This window comes from Fundulus heteroclitus, chromosome 9, assembly GCF_011125445.2.
Source record: "Fundulus heteroclitus isolate FHET01 chromosome 9, MU-UCD_Fhet_4.1, whole genome shotgun sequence".
Lineage (NCBI taxonomy): Eukaryota > Metazoa > Chordata > Actinopteri > Cyprinodontiformes > Fundulidae > Fundulus > Fundulus heteroclitus.
Window position 1 is genome coordinate 2,283,428 of NC_046369.1, and position 22,491 is coordinate 2,305,918.

Sequence of the window (22,491 nt, forward strand, 5' to 3'; positions counted from 1 at the left end):
TAAAAGTGCTGCTCATATTGCATATTTATGACATGTAGTTTTTTAACGTGACACGTTTCTAACTTTAATGAATGCTTCTTCAAATTGATATAGAAATGTCTTTCTGATGTGATCCCTGCTGGACATGATACAGATATGTGCTCCTGTTTGTAATTGGTGCTATCTGCTTTGTGAATCCAGTGCAGAAATGGAAAAAATAGCAGAAGCAGAAATTTCTGAATCCCTGCTGTGGTTTTGTGACATGGCAGCTGTAGCAAAGGGCCTAAAGATCCATTTTGTTATACCTTATTGCGTTAGTATTAGCTTAAACCAGGGATTCTCTCAACCCCCCCCCCCCCCCCCCGTTCTGTCTATATATTTATTAAATAATCCTTAGAGCATTTTCTATCACAAAGATTTTAACTCATCACCCTGAATGAAATATCTCACCTCTGTTTTCCTCTGTTTTTCGGTATTTGTACACATATTATATCTAGTCATGGATGTCAGCTGCTCGGGGGTCATGACTTAAATACTTAAACATTTTAGGCGGTTTCTGTGTGACAAAGATAATTAAAAGCTTTAAAAACTGGATAAAACCTCATCTCTGGTATCTGAGTATAGAGCAGAAACCCCCCGTTCTGTCAGCTTACTTTGTAAAAAATGAGTGCTGCAAAACCCCAGAAAAACAATATTTAAAAAAAATGGCTTAGACCATATATTTATTAAATTATTTTTTTCCTAAGAGCATTTTCTATCACAAAGATTTTAATTCATCACCCTGATTGAAATATCTCACCTCTGTTTTCCTCACTTTAACTTTGATTATAGACGGTATTTGTACACATATTATATCTAGCTTTATAGAGTCATGGATGTCAGTTGCTCGGGGGTCATGACTTAAATACTTAAACATTTTAGGCAGTTTCTGTGTGACAAAGATAATTAAAATCTTTAAAAACTGGATAAAACCTCATCTCTGGTATCTCAGTATAGAGCAGATTTGAAGCACAATTTTATTTGATGTTTAGAGGCAACCTAATTAAAGGAATTTGGCGTTTTGATGTTAAACGTGTTCCTGGAGCACCGACCTCAGCTGGCTGCCTCGGGCGAAGCCGTTGTCCTGCGACTGCTGGCCGTCGTGGACGTTGTGGGAGCCGTCGTGTCCGTTGGCGATGTTCAGGCTGAGGCGGTTCTGGCCCCGCCTCTCCGGCGCCATAAGCCCCGCCTCTTTGTGGCTGCTGGACAGCCCGTACTTTTCCTCCAAGTAGCGCAGCGGGAAGGCTCTGTTGATGGGCTGGAAGATGATGGCGCCTACCACCTACGGTGGGAAGAAAGACTCGTTTTTGGGATATTTCACGTTTCAGCAATATCAACGGGGAAAGACTGAATCTGTGCAGCATGGAGAAACCAACCTGTGAGACGGGTTTCCTGTTGCCGACGTAGTATCTGACGAGAGCGGGAACGCTGTCAAAGCCTTCTTTATCTAACCGGTACTCAACTCTGGAGTAAGCTTCATTCAGTATCACTACCTGAACGACACAAAGCAAACAAAACAGCATTTTATCTCCTATTTTTCTAATGGATCGATAGGTGTGAGAGAGAAACAGTGAGAAAAACATGCAGTATGTCAGGGGTGTCAAACTCATTTTGGTTTAGGGGCCGCATACAGCTTAATCTGATCTAAAGAGGGCAACACGAGTAAACTCATTGCAAGATTAAATAATAGTGAACTTGTTGTTGATTTTTATATTAAATGAATTTCACTTTTACACAATATAATATGAATAACCTCAGCATTTTTAAGAAAAGTATGTGCAATTTCAACAATACTTTTACTCTGTTAAACATTTACTTGTGCATTATAAGAACTGATCACAGTGATTGTAAAATGTTGAAAAACATTTATTCACATGTTTTGGAACTTAAAAACACTGTCCTACATGACAAAATACATCAAACAGATAAAAATTAAAAAATGATTTAAATTTTTCCACACCTGAAGCTTGATCTGCTAATTAAAACACAGCGCCCCTCGTGGACAATATAGGAACTGCAGATTTTCAATTGACAAAGTACATGTTTTTTTTAATAATTGTTTTATCATTCTCTTCTTTTTATCTCTTTTTTCTTTCACCTTTTCTTTTTTCTTCTTGTTCTTCCTTTTTCTCTCCTACTTTCCCATTGTAGTGCCCATATCATTTGAGAAAGTCCCCGCATGAATCATAATAAAACTATTCACATTCATAAATCAAGCGGAGCACTATGGCAAAAGCAGTACTGCTCCACTTGTGAAAGTCAAATCTGATGAGCTCTTTTTGGCATTAAGACAACAATTCTTATTGCCACATTGCCAGACAGGACACTGGGGGAAAAAAAAAAATAAAAATATATATATATTTTTTAATAATGATAATTCATTTAGCCACAGGGCCGGACTAAATTGTTCGGCGGGCCGGATCTGGGCCATATGTTTGACACCCCTGCAGTAAATGATACTAGCCGACTTAAAAATGCAAAGAAGCAAAACATTTTGCTTTTATTATCCGGAATTTGAGCTAAAATTCAGTGGAAAGCCAAGCGGTGGAGGTCCGGTGGACCTTGAAGTTGAGTTTTCTGATAGGAAGATTGCACCTTCAGAGAAGTGCACCCAGTATGAGGGATTGCTGCAAAGCCATCAACAATGCAGACGACTGTCCACTGTGGCTCTACGCTCTTTCAGGAGGAGTGAATGCTGCTTGGAGAGACTTGATGCAACCTGCTGGGTTTCCTTAGAGAGGAAACTTTCTCACCGATATGTATAATCTGGTTGAATTGCCACTATATAAATAAAATTGAACCTCAGCTTTGCCTGCAGATATTTTAAAACTGTTGGTCCCTCAGAAAACAGCTGGCCAGATGTTCAACTCTAATAGCTCTCAAAGGGTCAGACATTTCTGAAAGCGTTAACGTGTTACAACTTAAATACGATAAAAAAAAAAAGATAATTTCAACAGCCACAGCCAACTCAAACCTCAAATTAATATTCGAATGACGGTACGGCGTCGCACCGTGGAAAACTGGTGAAGGGAAGAGCAAAGAGCAAACACGCACCTTCCTGTTGATTTTAAAGTGCTGCGCGGCGTTTCTCCACTGGCAGGTCAGAACGAAGCTTCCCGGGCTGGAGAGGGAGTCCCGCACCAGGAAGTCTCCGTCACGCTGCACCAAGCTGTCGGCGACCTGGAGGTTACGTGAGCAGACACACACACAGGGTCACACAGCGGCTGTTTACAGCCCAAACATTTAATTACGTCTAATAACGGTAGTCTGTGGGCCTGCAGCCACTTTTATGAGCCGGCTGCTCCGCAGGGTTTACACGAGACGTGAAATGTCAGCCTGTTAGTTTTCCTTTAACCGCTGCGTCTCAATCGGAAAGCCGTTTTTAACACCCTGGAAAATACAACAATGTAACTCTAGTGGTTTTACTTTGTTAAATTTTCATTAAGAACTAAACTATACTAAAATTTTAGCAATCTGTTGCATATCTGGTGTCTTATTGACCCAAATGCTGCGTCCAGCGCTTAATCCACACAGAGGGAGGCAACGATTTGGGGCTAGCTTCAGTTTTATGAGGCGATGATCAACAGACGACACGCCAAACATGCAGCTAATTACAGTGTTGGGCAAGCTACTTGTCCAGTGTAGTGAGCTAAGCTATCAGTTACTCAACAATAACTTAAGCTTCACTACACAAAAGCTACCACCTATAGAAATATAGCAAGCTAAGTTACACAAATGTGTTAAAAGTAGCTTAACTACATCAGAAGCTTCTTAACGCTGTACCAACCTAATGTCAGATCAATTCAAAATGAGTCTGATACACTGGTTAAAACATTAAAAGATCAGCCAATGACCTAACACAGTGTAGACATTGCTTTATGAGCAGCATAATAAAATACAAACTGAAGTAATTACTGCTAGAAATAAAACAAAAAGGTTATTTGCAGAGTACAGTACCCAGTACTCTATGAAACAAACTACTGTTATTAGTACCAAATTAAAGGTACTGTGTAGTGTTCTCACTCTGCTTGTTCACTAAATGTTGAAAAGAAATTAAAAGCTAAATAAAATAAACCAGGTCACTTAATAAAGCTAAATTTTCTGTATGCTTTGTGTTTATATTCACATGATAATGTTTTCAGAATTAATAATAACATTTCTGTTAAAGATTTAATTTATCTTCTGCGTAAAATACGGGTTGGAACTGCACGTTATTGGACGGACGATAATTTGCCTAATCGGCTTGCCATAAGTTCCACTGCCGTACGCATGCGCATGTTTCGATAGATACAGACAGGAGAGGAAAAGTAGAAGCTCACGCATGAACATGTCCAACCAACAACTCAGATTGATTGTTCACTCTGAATGTTGTTTCAAAATAGCAAACCTGGTTTCATTTCTTAGTTATGTCCTGGATTTTGTAGCGTTTGTGGACGCTACGTCGCTACTTGATCAAAAAAATAACGTCACTACAGGAAAGTTACTTGATTCATAAAGCAGCGACGCTACGGTCAAGCTACTGGAAAATGTAGTTTAACTAATAGCTTCGCTACATGTGGCGGCGCTACTGCCCATCACTGGCTAATTACACCTGAACTGCACATCTTCCACCTGATATCACCCTGAATCTCTCACAGAGATATAAACCCTCCTGCCTCCAGCAGATGTTGCTGAGCGGTGAACTGAGCACCAGGAGTTAGCCAGACGTTCACAAACCCTCATAAGGATGCTAGTAGGCTCATATATTTACATACCTTCACCCAAACCTTTCAGTCAGTGACGATTCTACCGTAGCTTTTAAAATAAACAAGCCTGGGCCCTGATTTGGCTCCCATTAGCGATGACCATCGACTCTCATTGTAGTTTATCTTTGCTATCAGACAAGGCCTTTGTTTTACGGCCCAGCATTCTAGTAATCTGCAGTGATTTTAGGAGTTGTTGCAGGATACTCTCATTTTCCTTCCTAGACGTTCAGATGCTTTTTCCAGTTCTAAACTTTCATTTTCAAACTAAAGAATTTGGTTAGGATGTTTAAGGACATCCCGGGACCCGCCAAGGCTTGATGCTGCTGGAACATTTTCTGTCCGTCAAACTCAACGGAAATTTTCTGCTTAATTTATCGACAAGCTTTTTGTTTGGTAACGCTATTTTTTGGTTGGTTTAATTTTTTAACCCAGACTGAAAAGACGAGGATTACTTAACAAAACACTTAAAAACCTGAATTTAATCAATCAATTTTATTTGTCAACTGCAGTTTGCATTGCAATCGAAAATTCAGTTAAAAACCTGAATTTAAGGTGCAGTGATATCTAAAAGACAGAATAACAGACTCAGTGCCAAACAAGTGCCCCATTTTTGCTCTTATCTTCCTCCCAGATCTCTAGAATCTCTAGAATCAACAATTATCTTACAGAATTAACAAAGGAATCTGCAGTGCGGCCATTTATCCGGAGCCGGCATCATTTTGTGACTGGATGTTTTTGATCAGAATAATAATTTTTTAAAGGTCCAGGTGAGGCTTTTAGACCTGAGAACGCTGTAAAGCACGGCGGTGACAGCATCATGCTGTGGGGCTGTTTCATTACCAATGGTAGTCATGCAACTTCACTTCAAACCAACAGGACAATTATCCCAAACTGGAAATGAACTGAAAGCTTTGGGGTTCCTACTAAACGCGTGTGGATGACATTGTGAGGTGTATGCATGCTTCTTCTGCTCTGGATGCATCATTTTGAGAAAATAGATGTAAAATTAGTGCTCCTGCTTATTGTTATTGTTTGATATTGGGTTATTTTCCGCACCCTGGAGAAAGAAAGGTTCAAATAATCTGAGCTTTCATTTGAAATACACTGAAGCTGAATTTATTTATTTATTTATTTATGTTTTTTCACTTTCTTTTTTCAAATATCACATTACACATGTCAGCTTACATAATAATATATATGATTTAGCAATGGCATCTAGGTGTTATTCGAGTGTATCTGTTGCTTTATGTCTGTTGGTTGTGCTGTTCTTTTTTGTGTCTCTTTCCAGGTGATGGAGCAGACAGAGGACGTTTTATCATTCTCTTCCTTTTATCTCCTCTTTCTTTCACCTCTACTCTTTTTTTTCCTTTTCTTTCACTTTTTGTTCTTCCTTTACTCTCCCATTGTCATGTCCATATAATTTGAAATTCTCCTTGCAGGAATCATAATAAAGCTATTTACAAGCATAAATCAAGTGGAGCACTATGGCGAAAGCTGTTTGCTCCACTTGTAAAAGCAAAATCTGTCGAGCTCTATCTGGCATTGAGACATCAATTCCTATTGCCATATTGCTAGACAGGACACTGGGAAAAAAAAAAAAAAAAAAAAAAAAGAAATACACTGAAGCTGAGAATGAAGTGGCCCTTTAATCTTAACACCACATTTAAAATAAAGGAATATTTTTTTGGATGTGAGACGTTCCAAAAGGCTTTGCATTTGACTTTTGTTTCAGTTCCAGCCTCCGTTTCTTTCCCACAGAAACACAGAAACCTTCACGCGGAGCTGCGGGCCTTAATTAGGGCCCCTGTTTGTTTATAGAGTGATGGTAGTTTAGTTTAGCCAAAAGGAAACGGCTTATTAAAAGCGATTACATCTGAGCCCTGGGCTTTCAGAGGGAACACACAGTCGCCTTCACACACTCAACACAACACAACAAACAGAGTCCCTGCAGCACGCACACAGAATGCTTTCTGTACGCCCAGCGGGACTCGCTGCAGTCTAATAACCGCCGATCTGGTCCAACAAGTTTCAAACCAGGCTCTGAAGGGGAGCGGACTCATGACTCAGATTTATCTCAGCGTGTGTTTAAGTAATTTAATTTTTTTTCTCTTTACCTGTCGGGGAATGGCTCCGTGGTACCAAGCGTGACTTCTGGGCTCCTCGCAGTTCATCTTCAGCTCCTCCTCCAGCTCCCTGCGGAGCTTCTCCAAGGAGCAGTCCAGGATAAACTGATCCCTGGAGAACTGCGACGAGAACAGGAAGAGCGGCGTTAGCGTCTCTGTCTGCGTTAGCCGACAAACACGTTTATTTCTCAGTCCCTTCACATCTTTAGAGGATCGCTGTCACCGCTCTCCACAACAAGACAATTACAAAAGAGGAGCAAAAACAGCAAACAGGGTGACCGTGCTTCAAAAAAGGAATATAATTACATTTTTATCATGTTTATACGTTAAATATTTGGTTTGTTTACTTTGTTTTTTGAACCCAGTTTATAAAAAATATTAATCTCTATTAATATCTTTATTTTTGCACTTGTGTATCCTTTAAAGAAATATTTTTATATCATTAAAACTCTGTTATATCCTTGCAGTTCATAAGCCTGCAGCTCCCAATCAACAATGATATTCCGCATGTAATGATGTTTAGACGGCGGCGTGTGAGCAACTAATCTATCTCAGTTATTAAGTAAAATTTTTCATTTCTTATTGATGCAATGCGGTGTATTTTATAGTGATGATGCATTCAGTACCAAAAACAGCCCCAACAAAGTCGCCTACATGTATCACGATGATACACCAATGCATCCATTCAGAGACCCAAAAATTACCTTTTTTTTTTTAGTTGAGTAAAATGTTTAGTTAAAAAAAAAGAAAAAATTAATACCTAAAAAATGCAGTCATGCTATGATTTTTGTCACATCCGTCTCCCATCTTTTCTCCAAGTCTGGTTCTAAACATCATTTAAATTCAAAATAAACCAAGCGAGCCAATAAAAGCTTTCGATGTCATGTTTGCCTTTAAGAGCCAATCAGTGTTTGGAGAACAACCGGATAAAACCTTTTAGAAAACCTTCATTATTGATGTTTGGGTAAAACCTGCGGAGAAAACCAAGCTGCAGGTCAGAGTTTGGCTGATGTAAAACATGAAAATCAGAAATAGACTTCAGTTCCTGTTTCTATTCAGTCGTTGTGACCATCAGATAGATTGTAAGTTTTAAAAACATGCCACAAAAACACAATATAGCCCGTATGTTTATGTTCTCGGAATAACATGAAATGTTATTTTAATCCAGTGGGATGGAATAGATGCATAATAATAATAATAATAATAAAATTTAAGACAAAACTATGATAAAATCAGCCTCAAATAGTCAGAATCTGAAAAAAAAAGGAGATCGTAATAAACCAGTTATTTTTTACAGGACATCCAGGTACTTTTTACAGCTTTGGGTTCAGCAAATACAGCCTCAACAGTCAAATAAATGAATAAAAATTATAGAAATACCCATTTGTCCACAGTAGAGATGGGCATGTATCACATTGATTATTATTACTGTGGCAAATTTCCTTTGATGGTAAGAATTTCAGTAAATTGAGACAACGATAAATTGCAATTAATGATGAAATTACTGTCACAATCTTTAGTTTCACTGTTTTCTCCGCTTTTGGTTCCATGAGAGTATCAACTGTTTGAAGTTAGGATTAGATGCAGTTTAGTAATTAAAGATAAGACTTCTTTCTGTTAATGGTGTCATTTTAAAATGGATATTTTCTTAAGAGCAGTATTTTTGTGTTTTGATTGCAGTGACAAGAAGTCTGCAAAAGAAGTTAGAATTACTAACTCCATTAAAGACAGATTTCTAGGAACGGTAAATGATGTGAAGCACGGTGGTGGAAGTGTTATGGTGTGGTGGGACCCACGAGGAAAAAAAAAATAGACTTCAGGCCAAATGTTGAAGAAAAAACAGAATGTTAACATTTCTACTGGGTCTTTATTAACAAAACCAAACAATAAGAGGTTATAAAAAAATGGACAAATGTGAAGTAAAACAACATCTAGCTGGTTCTAAAACTGACACTTTGGAACAACCTGGTCAATAAGTTGGACTGTAAACTTAATTATAAAACATCATGAGGCAGAAGAAACCACGAATGCAAGAGACCATATTAGGCAGTCTGATGAAAGAAAAATTATAAATTACAGAAATGATTTCGCTCTGTGTCAAAGGTGCCATAATAAAACCTGACGTTTATTTCCTCTAGAGAATCATTACCTGTTAGATAAATGAATTATCCTGCATATACTCATCACCCCGGCACAGTTCTGCCATTATTGTCTATTAAAATAATGCCACAACCTAAAAATGTGACATTATCAAAATATAACGAGGGAAGCTTCATCGGCCTTAAATGAAATTTAAAGTAACAAGACGATTTCCTTCAGCGGGATAATCCTTATATGTGGTTTAACACGCTGTGACAGAATTACCAGGCAAACTATAAAACCAATTGAACTTAAGGTGATCCAATTAAAGCAAAGGATCAATAATATGGAGACTGGTGTCTAATTGGTGAACTGAACTGAGTTGGGGAAACAAATTCAGGGGGAAGTTTTTTTTTTTTTTTTTACTAAGCATCTTCACCACAACCAACACCAAACAGAGACTCACGTAGCAGCTGCTGGGTCTCTGCATCGCGTCTTCTTTCTATCAGCTACAGGTAGAAAGGCGTCCTGGTCGCTCTCGCCATCCCTCAGACCAACGTGCTCACCCTCTGCCTGCCTCCGCCGAGATATTCAGCCCTTCGTCGCTCCAATCGCTCGGCCTCACCTTGTGCAACGTCACCGCCCCCCCCCCCTCCACCCGCCTGCACAGACCTGCCTCCGTACACACCTTAAGCTGACGCACATAAACAAAAGCGCGTGTGTGTCACGCTAACACTTCCTGAAAGCCTGTGAGTTATGTCCCGATGCACAACACAAGTGGAATTTATTTGTCTCTGAAAAAACAAACAGACCCCTAACCCATTGTTTTTTTTATTTATTTATTTTTTTTTAAATCAAAAGTATTTTATGGTGCAACACTATAAATCATTTTCATCCTAATGCACAGCCAAGAAGACGTTCGTCAGGAATCTTTTCCCTCCTTACGTCATCCAGTGACACGGTAGATACGCTAAATCTGTATACTTGAATATTTCATGATAGTAAATATGAAGAGAACTCATTTATGTCGAGCAAAGAATTAAAAAAGAAAGCACAGATGAGATGTAGCAGAGCTGATAACACTCGCGTATGAAATGGCTCTGGAGAGAGTTTTCTCTCAGAATTATCTCCAAGTCTGGACTCTGGAAATAAACCCTAGAACAAAAAGTTAAAATGGACTTAAATGTAAAAAATAACTAATAATGAAGTCACCATAATCTTGACAATGGTTATGCAGCAGTGAAACTTCTCCGTTGTGTGTGTGTGTTTTTTTTTTTAAAAGGTACAGATGTGTCTTACACAAAGGATATATAATACTTCCAGTTGTGGGTCTCCTCCCTTTGGGTCCTGCCTGTAAAACCTCCAGAGGAGGTGCTAGAGGAGGTGCTAGAGGGGAATCCTGATCAAATACCCCCAACCTCAGCTGACTCCTTTCGATGCGGAGAAGCAGCGGCTCTACTTTAAGCTTCACCCCATCTATAAGGCCGAGTCCAGCCACCCTCCGGAGGAAGTGAACCGTAATCCACAGTGTTCTGCTGCATAATGAACAGGAAGCTGGTGAAGATTCTCAGTCATCCAGGTCATGATCATTCCAAAAAAAAAGTAAAAAAAAAACCCAACAACAACTGGACTTTTTACCGAAGTTTGAAGACATTTCGCTTCCTATCCAGAAAGCTTTCTTAATTCAAAATGTCTGGAGTAATGTGGAGTTCCAAGTTTTATAGTATTGCCCAACAAAACCCTTGTAATGGCTTAGATAACATGCAGATTAAACCGAAACAGGTCCACCCCCTTTAGTAATGGGAATTCGTTATTGGCCTGGTTTACAAGAGCTTGCAGCTCCACACTACTCCAGACTTTTTGAATTGAGAAAGCTTTTTAAAGCGAAACGTCTTCAAACTTCGGAAAAAAGTCCAGTTGTTGTTTTGTTTTTAAACTTTTTTTTTTTGAATAATGACAGGATGCGTCACTTTTCAGAGACGTCACGTATTAAAGGACGCCGCGGCATAACATTCTAGAGGGGCCCAAAAGCAGTCAGATAATTATTGGCCAGATTAACCAGGCAGTGCAGGGTGTCACATTCAGTCTGAATCACCCAGCCTCCTGAGCTAAACCAGCCGACCACACAGTCCCACATGAGAATCAGTCAGCACGGGTTTAACGCGTCTTTTACATGATATATGGGCAGAATGGTTTATGAAGTGGTGAAATTATAAATGTCGGTGATGTGGGAGCTTTGTTGTCTTAATGATAATCCTCCAGTAAAATATAATATACTACAGCATTTACGACTAGGTAGAACTATAACTAGCTAATGATTAAGCCACAAAATCGTGTTCCTCGTGTCCTCTCCATAGATTTTCACTTTCTCTGTGCGTTTATGCCTCCTCTGTCTTTCACTTTTACGTCCTGTCTTTTTCTCACCCTTGGTAAAGCCACTCCTCTGCCCTCTGGACTCCTCTGCCTCCATACCTGACAGGAAATCATCAGATCAAGTTACAGCTTCAGCGCTGACAGACCACGCAGGTTTGGCATCGTAACGCACACGCGCTGCTTTAGTTGGGTTCTAGTTTAAACGCAGAGCCACGGGTCGGCATGTCTGACCTGTGCCATCTCTGTTTGTATTGGGGGGGGGGTGCTGGGGGCAGAAGATCTGAGCCAGCAGCTTCCCTGTCATCGCTTTTAAGTGGAACCAGCTTCCCTGTTCCCACATAGTTGTACATATGACAGGCTTTCTTTCTCAGAAGCTGTTGATGCAACCACCAATTACTTTTCTGGGAAAAAAAACATAAATTTCAACATAATTTCTAGTTTTATCTATGGGCTGTGACTTTTGCACATATTTTTTTCCTTTTTGTTTAACCTGTAACATAAACTAGAACCAAAGGGATAATAAGCCAGATGTTGGTTTTTTTCTGTTTATTTGAGGCTCTTAACAACTGATTTCCGAATATTTACCAATTTTCATCCAAAGCCAGATACTGTAATGCAAAAAACAACCAATAAGTTACAATAGGCTAAAAATACCTATTTGCTGTAGGCAATGGAATTAATTTCAGACATTAAAAGGTGCACAGTGTTAAGTTCCAGGATGTTTACTCATGTCTGCCCCCTCTGGCCACAAGTGGAAATGTCACCAGTGTCGCGCATGCGCATGGTAGAAGAGGGGAAAAAAGACCATCTGAGAGTTAGAAATATTTTGTTATATGATATTATATAGAAATATTTTATTTTGAACAGAAACATTTCCTATTGAGTCAATAGTCCATTTTTCTTTAGGAGAAAAACATAGCTACGCTTTAGTTGGTGAATAACAGCAGGGGCGGACTGGCCAGCGGGATTTTTTGATAAAAACTTGCGCAATGCAACTTTAACGCAACAATTAAAACGTCTCATATTTCTATTATTATTATTATCTCCTATCAACTAAAAGCCTTAATGTTGGATGATTACATAAGAATTAATAATCCCACCGTAAGGCTGGGAAACTGGTGTTGTTGCTGGGATTGAACCATCAACCCAATATATTAGTTCACACGAGAGAGGCAGGAGGGGAAGTACAACGGAGGTCATCACACCTATATTCTGTTTCACTTCTTGGTTTGTTTTGCACCGCGCACAGATTGATGTTTTTATTTGTTTTATAGGAGGTGGAGGAGATTTTTTTTTATATATTTGCAAAGAATAAACTTAACGAAGGGAAACTGAGGAGTGGGAAGGTGGTATTAATCTGTGCACTCCTGGTGGATTTATTGACTACCCTCCCATCTGTGATCCCTCCGGTTATTGTGACAGACACAATAAAAATGGCTTTAAATCTGCAGCGGTCCGCCTGGTGTGACGGAGAGCAGGAGGACTGAGGAGAGAGATGCAAGGCAGCCATGAGTCAAGGTCACTCTGTATATGGAGTAATGAACAGGTGTGAATGGAGGCAGTAAACGGACGGCTCGTGTTGGGCTATACGCGCCTAGGAGGAGCGGGGAGGACATAGGAAGGTGTTAGGGGGGGAGAAATGATCAAAGAAGAAGAAGAAAAAAGGTAAAACGCTAACATGATTGGCCCGAAACACACGAGTAAAGCCACCAAACCCAGTGGCTGAGGATGAGGAAATCAAAACTCCAGCGCCGAGCAACGCCTTAAAACGGGCCGCACAAGCATGAAACCCCGTAAACGTCTCACAGCTAAACTTCCTCTTAGCTAAACAGCAGATTTTCTTTTAAATAGTTGATTAATGACTAGTTTCTGCTGTTAGGGTGCAATTAAATTGCTTTCTTTGCCAAAGATAAAAATGGGACCTAACCTTAATAAGAACCTGGAATCTTCTTTTTCCAATAACTGTAAATTCATTTATGAATGCCCAGCATGTTTAAGCTTGTGCAACCCACCAAGCAAATGATTTCATAATTTTTTTGTATTTGCATTAATATAATAAAGTCATACTGTCTCCATCCATAGTTATCAAATTAGAAGAATATATAGAAGTAAAGAGAGGAGAAGGATCAGAAATCTGGCACCCAGCTCTCAGTCGGGTCACCTGTCGGTTAAATTCCCCCACCGAGATAATCTTAATCTCCCCGTCCTCACAAAGAGACCAAAAGCATTTTAAGCTGCGTTTTTTTTTTGTTTTGTTTTGCAGGTTTCTGATGCAATACGTTGTTTTGTTGCATTCGTGACCAATGACAAACACAAACGCTGTAAGCTGCTTGTCCGTTGAGCTTAAAAAGGGAACGAGGCATTTTGGTACAGTCGACCCTCATCTTCCTGCACACATGTAGCCAATAATAATCCTCAAGTTGCCCCGATCCTCTGTGTTTAGTCATATTAAACTTAGCGAAGCCACTCTGGACTGGCGACTGGACCAGGGTGGACCCCCCTCCCCCCCCCCCAGGGACAAGCGGATAAACACGCTGAACGGATGAAGGCGTCAGATTTTTATGTCTTTAACATGTTTAATACCAGCTGTATAAAATTCCGTTTAAATGGGGACATTTTAGAAAGTTGAAAAAAATAATTTTGGAGGTAGTTTACAGAAAAATACAAAGAAAAAGAAGAGTTTTGGATCTACTTAGTTGGAGTTGATGCAGCGAGAATGTTTGAGAAGTCGTTTCCTTCTTACTTTGACTCTCTACAGTTTCTCTCACTGATGTTTGTCTGGAGGGACAACAGCCACATCAGCAGCTTACACATATATCCTCAAGGGCTGGGGACCTTCAGTTTCTCTGACTCTTCACGCCTGAATCAAATAATCAGGTCATTAGCAGGACCCTCTGAAAACGTCTAATTAAAGCTCCTAGCTCCTCTTCCTTTACCTTTCATGGGGTCAACACTGAGAACTCTGTTGTGAGAAGCAGCTTCGGGCTGCTGTGCCGGTTTCAGACAGCGTTTAACTCCGACGTTGTTACGTGACGGAAACGCTCATGGATGATGCGAGTCGAATTCAAGCCCACAGCCTTCTGAACACGAACTACAAAGTGCACGATCTCGTCTCTCCGGACATTTTCGTTAATTTCCCTGAGGTGGACTGTGCTGATACGTCAGGAAATCATATTGATTGATATTGATAATTATCAACAAATTCAAAACATGTATTTTAAGTGCAGCCCTGGTCATTTTATGCTGCTGCTTAGTGAAGTATTTTTAGATACAGACACAAACACTGAATTCAAACCAAAAATACCAAAACTGGAAGTTTTAGTAAAAGAAAAAACAACGTGCTCTCTGAACTATGAAGGGGGCGGAGCTTGGTTCCTGGGTCTGCGTTGTGATTGGTTGGGAGGATGTAATGACTGTAATATTAACCTACATGGCTTAAATGTAGGGAAACGTATTACTCTATTGAACTTTTTACTGACCCTTTTTTCTATCATCGATATATATCGTTATTGAATTATCGTCCAGCCCACTGAGTTATATAATACACTGGAGTGCTGATTTTGCCGAAAAACTGAAGTCACTGGCCGCCATCTTGCTACTCCCTACTCTCACAGAATCCCATAGGATTTGGTTGCAACAAAAAGCAGTTTTCTGGCTGTGTGAAAACATTTCACAGGTAATTCTACAGTCAGTGGATGTACTAACACTATTAACTACTAGGAAATTAGGTGCTGAAATATTTTACATGTTATTCATATTAAATATATATATATATATGTATATATAAGTATGTGTATATGTATATATATGTATACACATATGTAAATATATATTTTTGTATATTGTTATTTATATATTTATAAATGTTAAACATATATATTTAAATGAATAAAATGCAAAATATTTCAGCACATGACTTTCTCAGTACTTGATAGTTTTAGTACATAACATAAAAGTATATGGCATTTGACATTTTAAAAGTCTTAAGCCCCCCCTGAACATGAGAAAATCCTCGTTATTCGATGCTGTAGCGCACATATTCCCTAGTTACTGGGGGAAAATAGGGAGTACCAATATGGCGGCTGGTGGCTTCAAAGCGACTCGTTCAAACAGACGGTGATTAGCACTCCAGTGTATAATATAGCTCAGTGGTCCAGCCCTATTATACGTCATGTCGCGCAAAGCATTGTGGGATTGCTTCCTTAACGCTGATAAGGGACCTCTTAACGTTTCTATGCTAAAGGAGCCAAGAGAGGAAGCATTCAGGCTCCTTTTCCTGCCTCCTTCCTCACTGACTGCACCATTCGGACAGCACTGATCATCGCGACACACGTCCGCTTTGACTAAAAGGTCCTTAGACGTTTTTTAAGATACTGAGGAGGTAATCCAGCCATTGGATCCAGGCGTGTTGGAGCGAGGACACATGGGACACATCTGAAGCACGGGGCGGCACCCTGAGGACAGTAATTGGACAGCCATGATGAAAGCTAAAGACAGCTGATGAGTAAATTACTCTGGATCTTTGGATTTCTGCATCTTGGCTCAGCCTTCAGAGGCCCTCGGACCCTTCCTGTTTACCTAAAGCCAAATGCGAGCATGTTCCTGTGATTAGGCCAGAAAGTCTTTTACTCCTCGTTCTGGGACAACTGCAGCGGGATCATCCTCCACTAGCATCTCTGAGATACCGGAGCCGCGTCAACACGTAGCGTTTAGCTGTTTACGCACACAGGAGACGCACATCTTATTTAGCGAGCATCAAATGAACTTCTGGTGAAGACGAGGTCTCTGTTTCTTTTTAGGGAATGTAATTTAAATTCCAACAATTACGGTTTGCAGACCTCGTCATCTTACAAGCAAAAAGCTCCATTTACTGGCATTTTAAATCAGACAGAAAAACAAAATCCAGAATTTAACCTTAATACATTGTTTTCAAAGCTTTCTACAAACAACCTGAATATATTTGACGCGTATTTGCACGCCGCCTGCTTCACTCTGAGACTCCTGGATAAAATCCAGCTGCCTTCAGGAGTCACCTAATGGGTAAATGGAGTCCAGCTGGGTGTCATTTAGTCTCAGTACCAATCCAGCTGTTCTGTGGTCAGAACAGCTGGAGAAGGTTTGAAGCAGGGTTGGGTGCTGAAGCAATCTCCCAGAGCTCTGCTCACTCCTCCACCTCAACATGGAGAGGATGGACCATCTGCAGACCTACAGACACGCCTGTCCACCCCAGGAAGAAAATGTTCTGTTCAGAAGCCCTACATGCAAAAGCTATATGCAATAAAAAAAAAAAACAACTACGCCAGTGGTGAGGCATGGTGGCGGCTGCATCATGCTGTGGGGTTTCTTTACTTTAGCTGAGGCGGAGAAGCTGGTCAGAGCTGATGGGACGACGGATAAGCCAAAGACGAGCTGAGCCTGCACTGCGAAAACGGATCTAAAAATAAGTACAATTTTCTTAAAATTAGTGTATCTGGCCTTGATTTGAGCATGTAAATGAGATGACCTGCCATAGAATAAGATTTTTGCACTTAAAATAGGAACAATTCATCTCCATCATCTTATTTCAAGTGCAGGATATCTAATTATCTTAATTTAGGGGTCAAAATACTCATTCCATTGGCAAATTATCATATTTACCTGCTCAGATCAAGGACAAAAACACTATGTTTAAGAACATTTTGCTTATTTTTAGATCCGTTTTTGCAGTGTGGACCAGAGGTTCAGCTTCCAGCAGGACAACCACCCTGAACAGCCAGAGCTACGACTGATCAAAGCATTTACAGTTTTTAAAAAAGGTCCAGAGTCCTTAACAAAAAGGAAACATGAGTCTTAAACTGATTTTCTAAGATGCTCTCTGTCCAATCTGGCTGAGATTGCCCATTGTTCTGTTTAAAAACAGAACAATGAGCAAATTTCAGGTGTTTAAAAGGTTTTAAAGGTGTTACACTGCAAAAACAGAACTAAAAATAAGTAAAAAATGTCTTCAAATGAGTGCGTAAATAAGATTATCTGCCAATGGAATGAGTATTTTGACCCCTAAAATAAGATGATTAGATATACTGCACTTGAAATAAGATGATGGAGATGAGTTGTTCCTATTTTAAGTGCATAAATCTTATTCCATTGGCAGATCATCTTATTTACCTGCTCAAATCAAGGATAAATGCACTCATTTAAATTTTTTAGTTCTGTTTTTGCAGTGTATAAAGGCAGTCCCCCCTGGTTCTCATTTACAAGACAGACCTGTTGCTTGCAGCTATGATTGAGGGGGAAAAAAGGGAGTTTTACTTACTATTTACTCAGGGAGACATGTAATATTTTAACATTATTTGTAAAATAAAATAAAAAAAGAGGTTTCAGTTGTCAGTTGTGCATATTGTGTGTTATTTTATTGCATGAAAGTTAGTGGACACCTTGATAGAATATGTAGAACAAAAATTTAAGTTGTTTTTAAACCTTTAGCATGCCGCTGCGTCTGCTCCTCCCTGGTGGTTAAAGTTTCTGAGTCTGCAGGTTTCACAGCCTCAAGTTTACAGCAACTTCAGACTTTGGGATCAAATCTGTCTAAACCTCAAGACTCCGGGATCTTTGGATGAAGTCAGAAACACACAGAGACATTTGAGTAAAAATAAAATTGTTACGCTCTAGATTCAATCACACTAATTTCTGTCTTCGTCTGTCTTTGGTTTGAACGCTCAGAAAGGCGCTTTAATTCCTGCAGGCGCAGACACACAGATCTATGGTTCAATGGCGACCTCCCAGGGAGACAGATGGAGGGAGAATAACGAGGGGAATGGAACAAATCCTCTGGCTTTTTGGACGCCGGTGGCGATGAGAGACGGAAGCACAAATGGAGGAAAGGGTGAGAAGACCAGATCTCAGGGCTTAAAGAATAGTACTAAAATAAAAAGACAGCGACCCAAGAGTCGGTGACGCTCCTGCATAGTTTCTATTATGAGGTTCACATTTAAACAGCAAACATTCTTCATTTTTCCCCATTATTAGAAACTCTAACAACAACAATTGCTCACACTGCAAAAACAAAACTAAAACTAAGTCAAATTTCTTGAAATTAGTGTATTTGTCCTTGATTTAAGCACGTAAATAAGATGCTTTGCCAATGGAATGATGTTTTTGCGCTTAAAATAGGAACAACTCATCTCTATCATCTTATTTCAGGTACTGTATATCTAATTATCATAGTTTAGGGGTCATAATACTCATTCTATTGGCAGATAATCTTATTTACCTGTTCAAATCAAAGACAAATACACAAATTTCAAGAAAATTTGACTTAATTTTAGTTCCATTTTTGCAGTGCAGCTCTTCAGTAACACCCTCTGAACTTCTGGTTTTACACATTACTTTCTTCTTTTTGCATTATACTCACTAAACATTTTTTTTAACCTGACAGTACGAAGGATCTTATCTCTGGTGGTTTCCTCCAATATTTTCTTGATCGGCAGTCATCAGATCGAAACGTTTCCCCCCGGTTTAAAAGAACTCCCTTCACTGTAAAAAGGAACTAAAAGTAGGTAAAATCTTTCTTGAAATTTGTGTATTTGTCCTTGGTTTGAGCTGGTACACTGCAAAAACTGAACTAAAAATAAGTAGTATTTTCTTCAAATGATTGTATTTGTCCTTGATTTGAGCAGCTAAATAAGACTATTTGCCAATTAAATAAGATTTTTGCACTTAAAATAGGAACAACTCATCTCCACCATCTTATTTAAAGTGCCGTATATCTAATTATTTTATTTTAGGGGTCAAAATACTCATTCCATTGGCAGATATTTACCTGCTCAAATCTAGGACAAAAACACAAATTTTTAAGAACATTTTACATATTTTTAGATCCGTTTTTGCAGTGTAAATAAGATGATCTGCCAATGGAATAAGATTTCTGCGGATAAAATAGCAATAAATCATCCCCATGCTCTTATTTTAAGCGTGGTATGTCTAATTATCTTATTTTGGTGGTAGAAAATACTCTTTAACCAGCTCAAAACAAGGACAAATGCATTCATTTAAAGAACATTTTATTCACTTTTAGTTTCCTTTTTACAGTGCAACAAGCATCATGTACATTTTTCCTCATAGTTGCAGACTTTAGACTAAAACCTGTTTCCCTTCATCTCTGCACTAGCTGCACCTCATCGACGGAGCTACCTGGTAAAGAACAAACAGGAAACGCTACACCACTGCCCCCCCCCCCCCATTCATCCACTTAAAATAATGACATTCATGCGTCTCGCTGACGTCACGCAGCGTTAGCGCCGTCTCATCCACACGAGGACGGTGTCGCCCCGGCACCTCCGGCTCATCCCGGCCGTGGCACACTGCCTCGTCTGTCTGCCAGCGGCCGTTACGGATGAAGTCAACATATATCTGACACTCGCAGACTCAGACGGTCACACAGATGGTCATTTATAAGGTCGTCTGGTCCCCGGCAATAAAAGCGCAGTGTTCAACGCGCTGCGAGAGACGGCGAAGAGAAGGACCATTCAGCGTGATTAGATTTGGCTCCAGCTGGAAGTTGGGACATGTCGCTGTTGTCTGCAGGGCAGTAAGTGGCCCTGCCTCTCTTTTTCCCCCTTTTCTTTTCTTTTTTTTTTTTGGTAATGCCTTTAAGTGGACTAGTCAGTTTCCTGTGGTCTGCTATAAACGGCAACCAGTGATCAAAAGAGCTTTAGAAAGCTTGCAGAAAAGAACATTCTTAATAAAGAATGCATAAAATTATTTTGCAGCATGCATTAAAAAAACAGAACCGAAAGAGATGAAATGATTTAAAGGTTTTGGGACGAGCAGCACTTTCTTTTCTCACCTTCCCAGTGATGACTGAGTTCTTGTGGTAGAAGCAGCACAGAGCTGCGCTCAGAGCCTTCAAGTTGCATCGCTCCGTCATCCCAGACAACTTTTTCCAGGACGCAGAGACGACCAAGCTGCAGACGACGCCCGTTCACAGGGTTCCCCGGCCAGCTGTGCAGACCAGCTTCTGGTCACAGCGACCGCCGAGCTACAGCTAGTCCAGGGTGATCAGATTTCTGTGTGCGTCCTCTGAGGAAAGCCTCCATCACAGAGACGTTCTCTGAGGAGAACCTCCGCCTCTCTCCTCCACCGTCCCCTGCAGACTGAACTTTCATCGGCTCACTCAGCTCCGCTCATCCTTTCCAACACTTTGCCGCTCTGAGCCCCGCCCCCCGGGCGGAGGGAGACACCCGTGTGGTCAGATTTAAGCCGGCCGTGCGCGCACTGCCAGGGTGTGTCCTTCTCATGGGAGGATAAAACTCTAAAACTCCCCTCTACCTCATTATGAGACCATGTTTCATTTCCCATATATGAACGATTTCTTGACAATCCATTAGTTTCTCAAGAAAATAAAACAAATTTTACTGAATAAAATCTAAGAAGTCAATAGAAAAAGCAATTAATAAATGGACATACAAACCTAAGGTGTACCAAAATGCAATTTAAGACCCGTTTAGGCAAATCTGGATGTATGTAAATCTTTTAAAGTTCTATAATTTATGACTTTACATCAGTTTAAAAAAAGGTGCAGATCCCTGTAAAATTCCACATTTTTTCAGACCCAAATACATTTTTTTGGTCAGTTTTAGGAGAGTTCTGACCATGGATGCACCAGTCTTCTGTAATCAGAGCCAGACATTAATTTCTTCATTGGCAGTGATTAGATCGAAACGTTTCCCCCCTGTTTAAAAGGAGTCCCTTCACTGTAAAAAGGGAACTAAAAGTAAGTAAATCTTTCTTGAAATGAGTGCATTTCTCCTTGATTTGAGCAGGTTAGTAAGATGATCTGCCACTGAAATAAGATTTCTGCAGGTAAAATAGCAATAAATCATCTCCATCCTCTTATTTTAAGGGTAGTATGTCTAATTATCTTATTTTAGGGGTAAAAATACTCATTCCATTGCCAGATCATCTTAACCAGCTCAAAACAAGGACAAATACATTAATTTACTTTTAGTTTCCTTTTTACAGTACAACAAGCATCATGTACTAATGCATTTTTCCCCTCATAATTTAAGAAAAATTAATAAATCTAAGGGGGAATTGCTTTAATGCACTAAACTGTGTAATCCTGTAACTCCTTTAAAGAAAAAAAATCAGAAGAGGCCAAACTTGCAGAAAATATCAGTTCTGGCCCTGCACCCTGGTGGGCGACGGTGCAAACGCACGACGAATGGCTGAACGCGCCATAAACGCTCAAACGCGCTGCACACACGAAAGATTGGATTTAATGATGCACACAAAGGAAAAACGCTGCAAATGACAAATTATGCGATCACTAAAAATAAGTAAAAAAAAAAAAAAAATACGCTGCAACAACAAACAGAAGTGGACCTGACCACTAGGGGGAGTCGTATCCCTAATCAGGTGGGACCAGACCTTCAGTAGCTCCTACGAAGAAGTTGCAGGGAAGAAAGACAAGATCTGTTTTCATACGGGTCTTTTTAAACATGTGGCTTTAATCTTTTATATTATTATAGAACGCCAGCATATTTACGCAGGTTATATTTACGCAGGTTATATTAACGCGCTTGTCTCCCCCTAGTGGTCTGGCATACTCCCCTTTTGTAAAGCGAGTTTGCAGCTTTTAAAAAAAAAAACAAAAAAAAAAACTGCCGTCATTTTTGGTACTTGCAGCATTTTTCGATTCGCTTCTATTTTCTGTGATTGCAGCATTTTTTCTTTTGCAGCGGTTTTGATTTGCACTAATTTTTCATGTTTGTTTGTTTTGGTTTTGGTCTGCATCACTCATGTGTCTGCAGCGGCACGTTCAGCCGCTAGCTGCGGGTTTGGCACCTGTCAGCCACCGTACTGACGACGGCGACAGGCCACGCCCCAACAAAACCCAGTTAAAAAATAAATAAATAGAAAAAGCTGAACACTGGACTAGCTGTTAAAACAAAATAAACACTTCTATTAACTTCTATTATCTATATAAACACTATATTCAGAGATATACTGTTAGATTCAGTTTCTTATTTTACTTTTGTTCTGTACCGATTTAGAAAATGACTGCAGCTTTTGAGGCTTGAAAACAACCCCAAAAACAAAAAGGGGGAGCAGAGTTTTCAAAGCCAGATCTAACATCCAGCCCTTCCCCTGTGCCCTGCAGAACGATGCTGATG

General features: G+C 39.9%; 1 protein-coding gene across 5 annotated transcripts in view; it reads right to left on the bottom strand.

Moving 5' to 3' along the window:
- Positions 1-22,491, bottom strand: part of bcar3 (BCAR3 adaptor protein, NSP family member) — a 103,588-nt gene that overhangs the window by 13,172 nt on the left and 67,925 nt on the right. For 3 of the 5 annotated variants that reach the window (XM_036140821.1, XM_036140823.1, XM_036140822.1), the window contains 4 exons: positions 6,878-7,006; positions 3,073-3,198; positions 1,395-1,511; positions 1,071-1,300 (listed from right to left, as the gene is read on the bottom strand). In XM_036140821.1, the coding sequence (XP_035996714.1) occupies positions 1,071-1,300; positions 1,395-1,511; positions 3,073-3,198; positions 6,878-7,006 (602 nt within the window). Of the gene's footprint in view, positions 1-1,070; positions 1,301-1,394; positions 1,512-3,072; positions 3,199-6,877; positions 7,007-9,431; positions 9,467-20,162; positions 20,490-22,491 lie in introns of those variants that run through there. The other 2 variants (XM_036140824.1, XM_036140825.1) reach the window with 2 other exon arrangements.